Below are 15,691 nucleotides of genomic sequence, written 5' to 3' on the forward strand. Positions count from 1 at the left end.
TAACAAAAAGGACAAATCTCCACGTAATATACTGGCGATCAAGGAGATATAACTTGTTTGTCCTGAGGAGAGCAATGATGGGATCTTGATCAGCTAGGTAAGTCTGGGTAAAAGTTTGCATGCTCACTGTAAAGGGAGGGTTGCTGGTTCCGGGACTTCCCCCGGCTGCCCTCTACTATACAACAGCCTGATTTCCCAGAAATGATGCTGCGCTCTGACATCGCCGGGCAGCCAATAGGGGCGCTCTGTCCACTGTTCAGGGCGGGATTGATCCCTCTTATACCTGGGGACTTACAACTCTTATACATTGCACTTCTCCGACACCTCTCTGGAGCACTGCTAGGAGATCTGCATTGGACTTATTGCATCTCACTTCAAGAATACACACACTGATCAGGTACTGTCTGCATAGCATGACACTGGAACAAGTCTACTCGTGACTGCAATCTTAGTTTTCATTCATTGCTATTAGAAAGCAGCCTTATATGTGCTGTTGTGTATTAAAAGTGGCATGTGCTCAATCAATGCTGCGGAATAAGTGTGACCATTTCTGGAGTTTAGGGGGTGCAGAATGTGGCGGGAGGGGGCTTCTTGTAGGTTGCTATGTGTGCTGCTGTCATTGCATTGTATAGACTCTATAGACTCTTGTATAGACTAAATCTGAAGCTCCAGCACGTACAAGGAAGTTCAGTGTGAGAAAAACAAGTCAGGTGTGGGAGGGCACAGTGCAGGGGGTCGGACACTGGGCAACGAGGATTTATTTTATGTATAGATGGAGTGGGGTCACTGGGCAGAAAGCACATGGGACAATGGAGAGGTGGGTGTGTTATCAGGGGGTCTCTGCACAGGAAGAACACGGGGCAAGGAGATGGGGGCTACAAAACGTTGAGGCTCCTTCAATGGGGTCTGTGCAAATGGGGTAAGTAGCTGTGAGGTACGTGTGTTATGGGGTGGGGGGTTCTCTGCACTGGTAGGTAGTATTATTAGCGCAGACCGCTAGGGGTTATTATCAGGCTGTCAGAGATGGAAATGGGGAGTACAGTACGGCGAGATATGAGCGGGCACTCAGTGGGGACTACAGAGATGTTTGTGTATTTCTGCCATGTCTGCCTGGGGACTAGGTTACCATTATTTTGTTGTGTTATCTGTATGTGCGCATGACAGGGATGTTGCTTGTATGGTGCGAAGCGGCCTTCTGGACCTTGCCCTACATGTCCACACGGTGGCGCTGCTTCAACAGACCTCCTTAGAAGTGCAGGAGTCATGCAAAGTTCACCCAACTTTGAGCAGATTTCAAAGGAGAAAGTTTCATACTGAAACCTTTACTTAGGCATGCATTTTGCAGCGAATTTCAGTACAATGAAATGTATAGATAGAAGAAAACCCCATTATTTCCAGTAGAGCCTGATCCCACTAATGGATTGCAGTGTGTTTAGGAAAAAAATTATACATGCTGCATTTTGGGTGTATTAACTTCAAACATCTAATTCTATGCTTGATAAGGTATGTGTTCTTGTGCAAACTTTTACACATGTGCAGATCATAGAAGGATGGTGTACAATATTATAATATGTACTGTCAAATATTGGATATTTAGGGGGACTTTGGGGTGTGCATAGATGACCGCTATGTTTTTTGGGTGCACACATTCAGTTAATTCACTACAAAAAACATACACAGTAGACTGCCGCTACATATATATCATTCTGAAAGGGCTAGTTGCTTGGTTGTCTCTGTTTTTGTACTTTCTTCAAAATGTCAGGATGTATTGACTAGTACCATACCCCCCTACCTGCAGATAGTAATAATGAGCACCAGGGCGCAATATTCTTTAATTTAGGCAAATACTTTTCCAGGTACTTCCTGCAGTTCTGCAAATATTTATAGGATCACTTACTAGACTTTGCTTTCTGGAGATAATCTAGGCATTGCTTTCCAAGTTTACTTCTCTTGGCGGCAAACGTCATCCATGCCTTCTTTTTAGAATAAATAAATTAGGAGGGAGCTTTTAGCATAGCCTACCATGTGGTTGGTGACTCAATACAATGAGATAACACATTACTACTTACAGTATGCGTTCTATTATTAGAATTAGAGTCCACTACCTCATACAATGTATGCTATTAGTCTACAGAGCCAAGGATTTCCAGTTTATAGGTCTGGAATTCTTTAGGTTTACATTTATACGTTGGCTGTAGCTTTATTTGACCTTCATTGACACTCTAGTGGACTTATATACTGTGGGCGTTTACATGCTTTTGTTGCTAAGTATTCTACTAGTTATCCTGCAAAGTATGTGTTTTTAATAAAAGAAGAAACATGTAATAAAAATAATACACTAATATTAATATTATTGATGTTCTACAGCAGAATGCCAGTCACACGTTTAAGAATGAGACCTTGGCTCGAGAAGCAGATTGAATCAGAAACAATTCCAGGACTTTCATGGGTTAACAAGGTACTAAATCTTTTATTGTGCGGTATGTTACAATCATTCTTTTATGTAAATATGTATATTAATTGTGTTCTACTAAACCCTGCAGGACGAGTTGATCTTCCAGATCCCATGGAAGCATGCTGCACGTCATGGGTGGGACATGGACAAAGATGCCTCTCTTTTCCGCAGCTGGGCTATCCACACAGGTAAGGTTCAAAGTTTTTTTTGTTTTTTGTAACTAACATTTACCATAGTGTAGATTTGTACAGTAGAATAATTACAAGCAGTACAGTAATGCTTTAAATTATTGTCTACCCTAACCAGTGATTCATATGTGCTAAAAAAAATAAAAAGATTTCCAGCCACTAACTTAAAAAGTATGTCAAACTTCCACAGCTTTTTACATTTCCCACACTAAAACTCTGCATACCCGCATTGCTGCACCCCCCAAAAACAAACTTTTTACTCTACATAAAAGGATTCTCTACCCTTTTATGTAAAGTGAAAATTCTAAGTATAGGTACACCTTAATTAATAACCTGGCCCTATCCTATAATTGGACAGTGAAGGAGACACAGTACACAGATGGTATGACCACTTTGTTCTCTTTTCGTGTGTGCATGTTTATGCAATGAGCCTTTTTGTTTAGTTTTGGATATCAGTTTAATGTACATAGTTACATGTTTTCGTGTACGTATAACTGGAGTAAGTTATTTTTTAATTTCTGCCGAGTATGCTTTTATGTATGTCATCCGTGCAGACATTGACTTTAGGTCTGTAATAACACTGACAATTTAGTGCCTTATCTACATTAGCAGTTTTGCCATGCAGTAGAGGTCTTATTTAAGGAGCCTATGCAACAGTAACTATATATAATTTTTCAGCCTGGTGAATTATCTCCTGTTGTCCCCGACATGGGTTTTATTTGGGGCCTTAACTGAACAACAGATTCGGATAGCTAAGGGCTATGGCAAATTGCTTACCATACTGTCATTGGTAGCCAAAAAAGCTGTATTACACAAATGGTTAAGTATAGAACCGCCTACCCTTGGTTTATTTTTTAGAAAAATTAAGATATGTATTTCAAATAGATTAGGTGAAGGCTTCCATGAACAAAGATTTGAAAGTAAACTCATTCTTTGAAGTCTGGGAATCGTATATAACTGTATTACCTTTGTAAACAAAAAAATGCATTATTTCAACATTTGACCAAACCATACCTTGAAGGTATCGTAAACTTCATTAAAAAAACTGCAAACTAACATTGAAACTACTACCTGAATGTTAAATATCCATGATTACCCATAACCGTGTAATTCTGAGCAAACTGATGTAATTCCTAATTGTTTACCGAATTCTTTTGTCTGTAATTTTCTCTTATACTTTATTGTTATTGGGTATTTGGTAATTCCCTGCAAAATTTTGTGTTCTGGTATTAATGCTTATGTTTTATTTTTTTTCAGGAAGATATAAACCTGGTGAGAAGGAACCTGATCCAAAGACATGGAAAGCTAACTTCCGCTGTGCTATGAATTCTCTTCCTGATATTAAAGAAGTGAAGGACAGGAGCATCTACAAAGGGTCTAGTGCTGTGCGAGTCTACAAAATGCTGCCAGCTCCAATTAAGACAGAGAAGAAAGGTTATACACTTTTCATATTAAGCATTTTACAATTGTTAAAACAGTGATAAATAATTTTTCATTGCCTACTGAGGACTACTGTGCAAGTGTGCAAGCTTGCTCCTGGTAAAAACTAATTAACAACATTTAGGCATATTAGAGAATGTGTTTGGATAAATTCTAAATCTAAACATTGAAAGAATTTCAGGCATACAAGGACATATTGACCTTTTTCAACTTTTTAGATGCATAAGTAAACTTCTATATAATAACCAGTGCCTTGCTTTTTTTTTAGAGCGCAAATCCAAGGCCCAGAAAGATTCCAAGAGTAGACCCCAAAAAAAGGTATAACCTACATCCATGATGTTTTGCATCAGCTACGTTTTCTGTCAGCAGCTTCACAATGTTTGCAGACGTTTCTTTTGCTTAACATATCTGCTATATTGCTTTCCTGTTGTAGGTTGACAGCATGTCAGCAGATGAGGTGGAAGAAGCAGTGAAAAACTGTCAATTACCAGAGGATCACTGTGGTTACACAGTGACTGATTACTCAACACATGACGCTACTGGCAATTCAGATACAGGTAAGTTTAAATTCCAAGTATGACTTTTCCATGCCCACTATGATTAGAAAACTATCACAGAAATAGAATGGAAGGGAAGATGATGAGTGATAAGTAAATAAGTAAATCAGTCTTAGGGATGTAAATTTCAAATAAAAACTGTTAAAAATAAAATAAACCCTCTCAATATTTTTGTTACTGCAGCAAGCCATAAAAAAGAAGGTAAATATAGAGGTGCTATCTTAAAAAGCCCATCAGAATTTTGATTAATTTTGATGACATAGGATTATGAGTGGTTGTTTTAGGCTTCAGCTAAGAACTACTAGGAGTGTTACAATACTGGCCCTGGTTATTGTTGGAGGGATCTGATGATGCTTGATGAAAGATGTGAAAAGATTACTATGCACTTTAAAACTACCCTTGTCTCTGCTATTTCTCAAGGAATACAAATAATAATGTAAATGTTTGTTGCAGGCATAAATCAGTGTGAAGTCACCAGCAGCATACCAGCATGGAATGAACAAATGCCATCACCTGACAGCACCAATGACCATTACCACTTCCAAGTGTCACCCATGCCATCAAGCTCAGAAGGTAATGATTTAGAAAAAACGTGTTAATAGTGCTAATATAGTTAAATATTAAAGTATTTACCGTATTTTTCGGACTATAAGACGCTCCGGCCTATAAGACGCACCCAATTTTAAAGGAGAAAAACCTAGAAAAAAAGATTCTGAACAAAATACTAAAAAATCACTCTGTGTCAATGTATCCCCTTCTAATCACTCTGACACAGAGTGGTATGATTTTTTTTAATTACCGGTATATTTAACATGTATTCGGTGTATAAGACGCACCCACTTTTCCCCCCCAGTTTTGGGGAAGAAAAAGTGCGTCTTATAGTCCGAAAAATACGGTGTTACTAAACTTTACAGTGTCCTTTCTGCTTACAAGTTGGCAGTACAATGTAGCCTCGTAAACTTTGTTTGTATTTAGGAAATTATATGGGTACTTATAAATCTCTGATGCTTATAACAAGTGTAAATTATTTGAAACATTGTAAAAAAATAGCCTCACACTGTTTAATTTTTTTAATTCCTTCCATATTCTGGTTATATGATTGTCTATTTTTAGTAATTAGTTTAATATTGTAAATGCATATGGCTCAGTTATTTATTAAACTGCAAAAGCATGCAATTCTGAAATCAAAGTCCACTGGCCAAAACAGTCTAACACAATTCATCTTATTGTGACTTACTTTGTTCTTTGTAAATGTGATTCCAGATTGATTGTTGTAGATATATTGTGGGACCTACTTTAGATACAGCCTACAATAAGTTTAAGAGTTATGTTTGAAAATGGAAGGGTGAACAAAAGTTTATTAAATTAAATTGTGATTTAAATTGTGTTGTAATTATTTTTATTTTTTCATTTTTAGGTGAAGATGATATGTTATCTGATGAGATGCTGCTAGCTGTAAGTAAACTATAAATATACATTGCTTTTCTTTTGTAATTTTGAGAGCATTTTAAAGCATTATGTGCAGAAAACTGAAATTATTTTTTACTTACAGATTCTGGACGCAACGCCAGAGTGGCAGCACATAAATGTGGCCAGCAAAGGATACTTCACCAATGAACCAGGAACAGCAGGCACTTTTGTACATAGTTCAAGCTCCGGGTTGGATACCTTAAGTATGCTAGGTATTTGCTTTTTTTAGTTGCGTATATAATATGTAGTGGATTATTTTAGAGAATTTGTCATTTAGGTATTCATTTTATTAAATGTAAACTAGTATTTTCCATTGGTTGAGCAGTCAATTAGTATGTCAGTAGTCCCTAATGTTCCCAGTGTGTCCACTAAGAAGAAGCAGAATATGGTCTTAATCATGCTAGAACCTAAAGCAAAATTAGTCAACAAATACAAGTAGTGCAAACTTATAAACAAAGGCTAGACAGGCAGGCATATTCTGCCTGGCCCTATTTTGGCATGTAAATCTGGCAAATATTTTGGAAAAAGTTGAGTTTTATTGCCTAACAGTTTTCAGAAGTAAATGACACTTTTTTTCCTTTTGTATTTTTAGAAGAAATACATGTCCGAGTCACTACAGATTTGAAACCAGTTGACTTCCCATTACAAGAATTAACAGCCATCACCTGCTTATGAACTTCATGTAACTGCATCAAAACTTGATGTGATCTTTTATCTGAGTCAAAAGTGGGCCAGTGATTCCTTTTGTTCTGTTCATTTCAAACCATTAGATCTAGGTGAAAGAATTAGGAACCAGTCTTTATCTGGCTGCAAAGAAAGCATTGACTACCTACATCCTGGAAATGGATTGGAAGCTGGAAGGACAAGCCAATGTTCGTCTTTTGCTAACTTCTGGCACAAGGAACACAGCTGAGTTTGGCTCTCTGGAATTGTGAAAACATTTAGGATCATTCACTAAATTTTTAATTGCAGTGTGTTGTAGTAAAGGAACTCATATCACACTGTGAAGTGAATCTCTTTATCTAATCATAACAACATCAGTAGCCAGCTGGCTTTTCTATTCTGTCTGACTATGATCTGCTCTGGACTATTGACTGAAAGGTATTGAAGGGGTTGAATCAGAATTACAGCCTGCAGTTAGCTTTTTGAATAATGAACGTCTCAAAAATTCTCTTTATTACAGGTTGAGCTTTGAGCAGGAAGTACTTGTATGGTATATTGTACAGATTCTTGTTTTAAATTTTCAGTTGTTTGTTACTGGACTTATTCATGTGTGAAATAGATTGTACAACTCCATGACTTAAAAACTTCTTTTAATGCTTTCACCCGACCACATGGTCATGTTCTAATCCCATTCAATATTTTCATTTACCTTTCTGTATATGGCTAGCTGTTCATCACATGTACTGAACATGTCTACATTTGTAAATACTATGTATTATTATTATTTGTCTACAGACAAAATTAAAGTGGTAAAACTGATATGCATTTGGCAGGTTTTTTTTAAAGGATCTTGATACATATTTATTTTTATGAATTTTTTTTAGATTTTAAAAGTCAGATCTGGTCTCAAGATTAGAATCCACTTATGCAAGTTCCTGCATTATTACATTTATTGCAGTCTACATTTATTGGAAGCTACTTTCCAATTATAGTTAAAAAAATTTTATTTTGAATATAGTGGGGAAGGGTTAGTACCCCTGCTGTGTGCTATACAGAATAGCAGAAATAAAATTACCATGGATCCTAATCCCTCCAAAATCTGGCCAAAACCAATATCAGTTTTGCTAGATATTCTCCTTTAATTGTTAGTAAGTCTAAAAAAGATTTAGAACTATTCAATAGGAATCACTAAATTGGCCTCAATAACCAAGAAACCAGCACAGTGTTGGCTGGAGATCTACTCTGGTATGGTCATCTAAGGAACTGAACATAGCCTTTGTGAGGTTGTTGAGTGCAAGGAGCCAGCGAGGGCAGTAAGTTACTGATATGCTCAGCACCTGCAAGTGATAGCCCTGATGAAGGTATCCCTAGCTCAGCTTAATGATTGCTTGTTAGTTTGGAAGGGAAGCGAGGCAATTGGCCTGATTTATTAAATTTTTTCAAGTCTGGAGAAGATAAACTATTATGTGAAAAACTAGGTAAACCAGCAAAAGTGTAATGGATCTGGTCCAGAAATAGAAACTTTTGCCACCTAAAAGCAAATGAGCTATTTGCTGGCTTACATAGATGCAGCCTTAGTATGGAAATTTGCTCTAAATTTATTTTCAGTAAGCCTTATAAGGCTTTTTTTTTGTAATCCAACTTGTTATAAAGGAACATACTACCCTAATTTACAATCTTGACCTATACATTTTACTAACACCGCTCAGGAAAAGTGAATAGTTGAAGGTTCTTTTTTGTTCTACTAGAATAGAAACAATACTTCACATCACATGTATGACAGATACAGAACACATGTCACAGCTCCTCTAGAGTTGTCAGCATAGTAAAGCTCCACTGACTGCTCTGCTCCCTGATTGATTGAGGAAAGGGAAATCCTGATGATGCTTGAGCTGTCATCAGGGTTTCCTATTTCTCAGCCAATCACAGAGCACTAGAGATGAATGGGCAGAAGTCTCCCCATTCATGTCCAGTGCTGAATGGCTGAATGGCTGAGAAACGTAAAACCTCAGCCAATCACAGAGCACTAGGGGTGAATGGAGAGGCTTGTCCTCATTTAACCCCTAGTGCCCTGCGATCCCTCATTGTCAGGAAGATTTCCAGGGCTGTGCTCATTGCAGCCCTGGAAATCATCCTGTCATTGAGGACATCCTGTCATACCCTGTAAAAAAAAAAAAAGTTTAATTGCACAAACACATGCATTTAATAAAATAATTTGACATTAAAGCCTCGTCCAATTTTTTTACACATATTTTAACCCTTTCAGGGAATGAGTAAGGGGTTTTATGTACCCCTGTACTCATTCCCCATTGTGTTCAATGGAAGCGTTTTCCCACGTTTTCTCGCATTTATCCAGCGTTTTAATTTTTTAAACGTTGCAAGCAACGTTTAGTATAACGCTCAAAAACGTGCCTGAAGGAAACATCCTGGTGTAGATTAGCCCATTGGAATGCATGGGGACTTCAAACATGGACTTTAAAAGCCTCAGGTTAAATGCTGGGGAAACAGTCCATGTAGACTAAGCCTAAGGAATTTACTCTTTAAAATGCATGTATATTTTTAAACATTCTTGTATATTTATCTTTCTTTTTGCTACATGTTTATTTTTCCCATTGCTATAAGCTAGGATCTGTTTTGACCTAAAAGACTGCGAAGCCGGAGACTTTATTTTTATGACGTGTGTCACAATGTCTACTCATCAGCTGTTACAAAGATTGGAAAATACACCCTAACCATGAGCTTGGCATCTTTTGTTTCCACCAGGGAATAGTGTGCATAGTTACATAGTGTCATAAATACCTCTTCCCCACTAAAGCGCAGACTCCCCTCTCTTGCGCATGCGGGAAGTTCTGATGCTGGGCGTGCCTCTGTTTCCCAGCTTTATCAATTCCATCCTATCCGCTTGCCAATCAGAAAATAGCCTCTTTACCAGCCCTGGCTATTTAGCCCACGCACTGCACTTAGTGTTCCTTCCTCCATTGTGACTAGTGTCTAGTTCCTTTGAGCTAGTTCCTGTTCACCTGGTGCCTAATTCAGTGTTTCCTCTGTCCAGCTCCTGCATTAGCCCTCGTTGTCCAGTCTGTTGGTTCTAAGCCAACTTTCCTGTGCTGTTCCAGTGTTCCTGTCTGTCTGTCTGGGGATATCCCTGGGGATATCCTTTTTATTCAGTGAACAGTCATACATACTGGTATTAAACATTAAAACATACAAATCACCAACTGTGTTATCATCTTTCGCATCACAAACATATTATGAACAAACAAGCAGAATGACTGAGCACAGGCAATTTTCAAAGTATTAACAAAAATAACCAAATAGAGAAATAGAAAGCAAAATAGAGGAAGGGGGGAGGGAGAGGAGGGGGAGGAGCACGGCATTGCAGGCCAGATTAAAAAAAGGCCAGATTTAACACAGTAGGGAACACATAGCAATAATTCAATGATATCCCCTGCATTCAAAACAGATCGTCGGCATTATCAGCCACACTGTATACTGAAAGGTACGCTTGAGTAGTGGTTTTCTGTATCCAATAGAACCAAGTATTTCGGAATTTATCCGATCTACCGTCCCGACTGGTAATAAGGTCTTCCATTGCCATAATGTCATTCACTCTGCTAAACCATTGTAACAAGGTGGGAGGAGAGGATTGTTTCCACAGGGCCGGAATACAGGCCTTAGCAGCATTAAAAAGATATTTGAGTAAAGAAGCATGGTATTTCTTTTTAGACCAATTATTCAAATGTAAAAGGGCTAGCTCCGGGCTGTTACATATATCTACCTCTCTACCTTTTGGCCTAACATAGTCGGCACTCTGTACCACCGCGTGAGCAATTTATAGTTCAGTTCCTGATAAGAGTTGCTGAGAGCAGGTTTATGACCCGTGTACAGGGGACGATCCTGCTGTTCTGGGGAGAACGTGGTGTCAAGGTCGAAGTTGAGGTGGAGGGGGCAGTATCCATCAATAGCATCTGGTAGGCACTAGAGAGAGTCCCCCTAATGGTGCCCTGGGCCACACACACCCCCTCCACCTGTGATAGGGGGCGCACAAACCTGGATGGCGGTGGGAGAGAGTGAAGAAAATGACACAGCTGTAAGCTGCACCATGGTCCCAGCTCTGGAAGTTCATGAGCAGTTGTCAAATCAGAGACAGGTGCCCACTCCGTACCCCTCAAAAAATGAGATGCTCTGAAAATTCCCCTCTTCCTCCATGAGCGAAACCTAGGATCTGATGGTTTCCCCTGGGCGTCCCAGAATGGGGGACAATGGGGGGGACCACATGGCCCTTGCTAACGGTAGATTAGCAATGGCTCCCTCAAGCGTTACCCATGGCTTAAGGCCTCTGTTTCTACACCAGTCTATCAACCGTCCCACATGTGTAGCCTGGTGGTACAATAGAGGATCAGGAAAGACAATACCTCCACGTACTTTAGGCAACCTTAAAACCGGTCGCCCGATACGAGGGCTGTCACCCCCCCAGACAAAGCAGAGAAACTCCTGTCTAAACCAGCAGAGTACCTGTTGTGGGATATAAACCGGGAGGGTTTGAAGCAAATATAGCAATCTCGGCATAATATTCATTTTCAGAATCTTGCATCTACCGAACCAGGAGAATGCATGTTGCTTCCACCGCTGCAGGTCCTGTCTCACCCTGTTTAGTAGAGGCAGAAAGTTCAGGTTAACCACTGAGGACAAATCCCTAGGGATCCTGGTGCCCAAATAAGAGATATCTGATTTTGCCCACTTAAAAGGAAAGCACAGTGTCAGGAAGTCCACTAACCGAACAGGTAATGTAATGGATAATGCCTCTGACTTCTGCAGACTGATTTTATACTTAGACAGCACTGAATATCTATTAATCCCGTGTAATAAATTAGGCAATGAGACCCGAGGAGAGGAAACAGATCATCGGCATAGGCCGCTACTTTATGCACCTGATCATGTACTCCAATCCCATGAATACTTGGGTTCGCTCTAACCTGCCTCAGAAAAGGTTCCAGAACCAGTATAAACAAGAGAGGAGACAGGGGGCACCCCTGTCGCGTGCCATTGGTAATAGAGAAAGGTCTGGACAGTAAACCATTTACTTTAACCTGTGCCGTAGGGGTAGAGTATAGAGATCCAATCCAGGTCACCAAGGCAGAGGGTAGGCCAATATGGGCCAGGGTACATTTCAAAAATTCCCAGTCAACACGGTCAAAGGCTTTTTCAGCTGCTAGTAGTAGTGCCTGAAGTTTACGAGAATGAATATAATTAAAATTAGGCGTTCTAACCGTATTGTCTCTAGCCTCACGTCCTGGTAGAAAACCTCTCTGAGTGTACAATAGATTGGATCAGGGGCGTCAGGCGTTTTGCCAGAATGCTGCTAAAAAGCTTAATGTCACAGTTCAATAGTAAGATTGGCCTATAACTAGCAGATGAGTTAGGCTCCTTTAATTCAGGTTTCAGAATTAAAAAAATGTGTGCTGCCAATGTGTCCCTGGGTAGAGTCAAACCCTCCGTCAAGGCATTAAATGCAGATAGATAGTATGGGGAAAGTATCGAGAGGAATTTTTTATAATATGGCAGGGTTAGGCCATCCGGGCCCGATGCTTTCCCACTGGGCGTTCTAGCAAGCGCAGAGGCCAATTCCTCTGCCGTGATCGGAGCCCTCAGGGACTCCACCGCCTCAGAAGGCAAGGAGGGAATGAGGCGATATGCCTTAATCAGCTCCACCCTCGTGGGACCCTCTGGAGGAACTGTATCTCTGTCTAAATTGTACAACTTATCAAAAAAGGACCTGAAGGTCTCCGCAATATCTGAGGAGGTGTGCACCCGCCCGCCCTGACAGGGAATCCACACTCGAAATAAAAGTTTTGGCCCTCTTTTCCCGAAGTGCCTGGGCGAGAGCCTTGCCACATTTGTTGGAGTATTCATAGTAGTAACCCCAGCATTTGGTTAACATAAATTTAGTCTTGTAACGCAGAATTTCTCTAAGACGCTCTCTAACTCCCACAATCTGTTGTTCAACTTCCACCGTGTGCTGCCGTTTATGAGTGGTCTCTAAATCATGTAATTCTGCCAGAAGCTGAGTCAGGTTCACTTCCCCTTCCTTTTTGCACCTATGACCCGCCTGAATAAGCAAGCTTCGTATGTAACATTTGTGCGCTTCCCACAGATAAAGTGGATTATCCACAGAGGTAGCATTAATTAAGAAATAGGACCTGAGCTCAGTCTCCATTTTATCACGTATCTACGGTGCATCCGACAAGGAGTCATTTAGTCTCCAGGAGGAAGATTTGGGCTCAGTAGGCGAAGCCCGCACGGTCAAGGCAATCGGGGCATGATCTGAAATAGAAATCACACCCACGTCTGCAGATATCACTGTCGCTATTGAGGAGTGTTTGATGAGAAAGAGGTCAATTCTGGAATAAGTTTCGTGCATATGAGAATAGAAGGTGAAGTCTTTCTCAGTGGGGTGTAGGATACGCCATGTATCTACTAGTTGATGCGTGTGTAAGAGGCGTTTGATCTTCCTTAGGGCTGCTTCAGACGTAGCTGAAGCACCCCTGGTAACATCCACCAAAGGATTGGGGGCAAAATTAAAGTCACCACCCACAATCAGTGTGCCCTCCCTAAAATCTTCAATAACTTTGAGTAGAGACTCCAAAAATAATACCTGGCCATTGTTGGGAAAGTAAACATTAACAAAGGTAAAGATATGTGAATCAATTGACCCCTTAATCATAACATATCTACCCTCAGGATCAGTGTAACAGGCTAGGAGCGACCAACGAACCGATTTCCCTTGGTTTGTGGACTCAGCGGAGGTACTATGATATGACCTATCAAAATAGCGATCAGTCATTTTCTGTACATGCCCATATTTAAAGTGGGTTTCTTGTAAGAACGCCACTTGACACTTATATCTGTACAGTTCCCGGAGAACTATGGAACGTTTAAGTGGGGAATTCAGCCCTTTTACATTGAGTGAGGTAATTTGCAATGCCATGAGTGGGGGGAGAGGAGGGGATTGGGTTAGACACAAAAATAAAAAAAAGGAAAAGAAAAGCAAAAAATAAAACCAATAAAAAACTCCACTCCTACACCACAGCGACGAGCACGTGCTCGCCAGCGGCTACAACAACCACTGAGCACCAAAAACCCGCCAATAACCAACCCATATATACAGTAATCAACTCTATACCTGCATAGTAACAATATCAGCTAGTATGCACTCTCAAGTACAGTCGCAGCGGCATAATTTCTAAACGGTGAGTGCATATAATGACTCATTTCCAGGCTACCACTAAGACATGGATCCGGATCTCCCGGGAGCCCCCCACCTAAACCCATGGAATGTCCCCGGAAATACCCGTCCCCACCAAATTGCCTGAGCCGGTAATAACCACATACACATGCATGTACAGCTAGCAGTAAAACTCAGGTAGCATAAAGTATACAGCAGCAAGAATAAACCCTCCAGTGCAAATTTAGCATTCAAACATTGAACAATGGCGACATAAATAAGGCCTGCCATAATAACGATATCGCCCATATCACCAGCAGAGCAATAAGCTCACATATATTGTCCCAATACTTAAGTTTCGTTAGGGCCAACTTGTGGGCCGAGCAGCGGGCCCATACGGCCGGTCTGCCGCCTGCTCGGGGTGCTCCGCGGTCTCGTGATCCTTGAGGAGGTAGAAGGGACCTCAACAGGCCTGACCAGCCAGTCCGGGAGAGCAATCGGTGGCAGCTTCAGAAATTTAAACAGAGCTGGTAGTTGAGAGTGTCTATGCAATGCAAAGACAGAGTCACCTTTAGTGATCACCAAGTGAAATGGATAGCCCCATCTGTAGGAAGCTTGTGCAGTACGGATAAAATCCAGTAGGGGTCGCAGGACCCGACGCATTCTCAACGTGCTGCTGGAAAGATCCGGTAACAATTGTATGGGTGCCCCATCAAAGTCCATAGGACCATTCCGCCACGCTTGGCGCATTATTTCTTCTTTAATATTATAAGTGTACACGACATAATACATCTCTAGGCAGGGGTCTACCAATATCTCGCGGCCCATTCACCCGATGTACTCTATCCAATTCAAGGGCAGCAGTTGGCGGACGATTTAGGAAGCTATTAAGAATAGCAGTGACCGTAGACCTCAGATCTGTGTTGGCAGTAGCTTCAGGAATGCCAATAATTCTTATGTTGTTTCTGCGATTTCTATTCTCGTTATCTTCAGTGCGCAAATATAAAGAAGTAAGATGAGACTTTATAGTAGCCGAGGAAGATTCTAATGCCAAAAGACGGGTCTCCACACTGGAGGACGTAGACTCAAGCACAGCAACTCTGGTGGTAACAGTTGTAATCTGCTGCCTGAGGCCCTCTATTTCCCTCTTAAGTGAATTCTCAATGCGAGCAGCCAACTCATTAACCATCCCTGCTATGTCATTTTTAGAAGGAAGTTGATTCAGTCTAGATTCCAAGTGCCCAGTAGAAAAGACACTTACTTGAGAATCCAAAAGAGCAGCTGTAGATGTAGAGAGTAGCACAGTAGTGAGGGGACACAAGTCTGCTGTGCAAGAAGGCTCAGAAGAAGCTGTAGTAGAAGCAGCAGGGGCATCCTCATCTCAGTCAGCGTTTCTGTGTGTTGAGTCATGCTGCGGAGCCATCTTGGATTCCCCAGCTGCTGCAGAGGGGACAGCTGCTCGGGGAAAAAAAAGCTTGAGGCCACGGTGCTTCTGAGCTCTGGAAGCACCTGGCGTCTTCTGCTTATGAGGCATGTGCAGGGGGGGTCTGAAAAACACAGAGCGGGGAGACCAGACAGGGGAAAAGCCCCAGGCTGCACGGAGCTCTCAGCAAGTACGTGCTCAAGCCACCATAGCATGACCACACCCCCGACCTCTCCTGCTTGCTGCTTGATTCGACCCCGGCCTGCCTAC

The 15,691-nt window shown here is 41.1% G+C and overlaps 1 protein-coding gene across 4 annotated transcripts; it reads left to right on the top strand.

Annotated features, from left to right (window-relative positions):
* Positions 1 to 255: 255 nt before the first annotated feature.
* Positions 256 to 7,592, top strand: IRF1 (interferon regulatory factor 1). 4 transcript variants are annotated; one of them, XM_072400836.1, is made up of 10 exons: positions 256 to 397; positions 2,368 to 2,458; positions 2,544 to 2,643; positions 3,901 to 4,077; positions 4,352 to 4,401; positions 4,517 to 4,640; positions 5,094 to 5,213; positions 6,058 to 6,095; positions 6,193 to 6,322; positions 6,703 to 7,592. In XM_072400836.1, exons 2-10 carry the CDS (start codon positions 2,372 to 2,374, stop codon positions 6,783 to 6,785), a joined length of 909 nt encoding a protein of 302 aa, XP_072256937.1. In that variant the 5' UTR covers positions 256 to 397; positions 2,368 to 2,371; the 3' UTR covers positions 6,786 to 7,592. The 4 variants fall into 4 exon arrangements, with proteins under 4 accessions (XP_072256937.1, XP_072256938.1, XP_072256936.1 ...); XM_072400837.1 differs by having other exon boundaries at positions 266 to 397; positions 2,371 to 2,458; XM_072400835.1 differs by lacking the exon at positions 256 to 397 and adding an exon at positions 535 to 919 and having other exon boundaries at positions 6,193 to 6,313.
* The last annotated feature ends 8,099 nt before the right edge of the window (positions 7,593 to 15,691 follow it).

This window comes from Pyxicephalus adspersus, chromosome 2 (assembly GCF_032062135.1).
Source record: "Pyxicephalus adspersus chromosome 2, UCB_Pads_2.0, whole genome shotgun sequence".
Taxonomy (NCBI): Eukaryota; Metazoa; Chordata; class Amphibia; order Anura; family Pyxicephalidae; genus Pyxicephalus; species Pyxicephalus adspersus.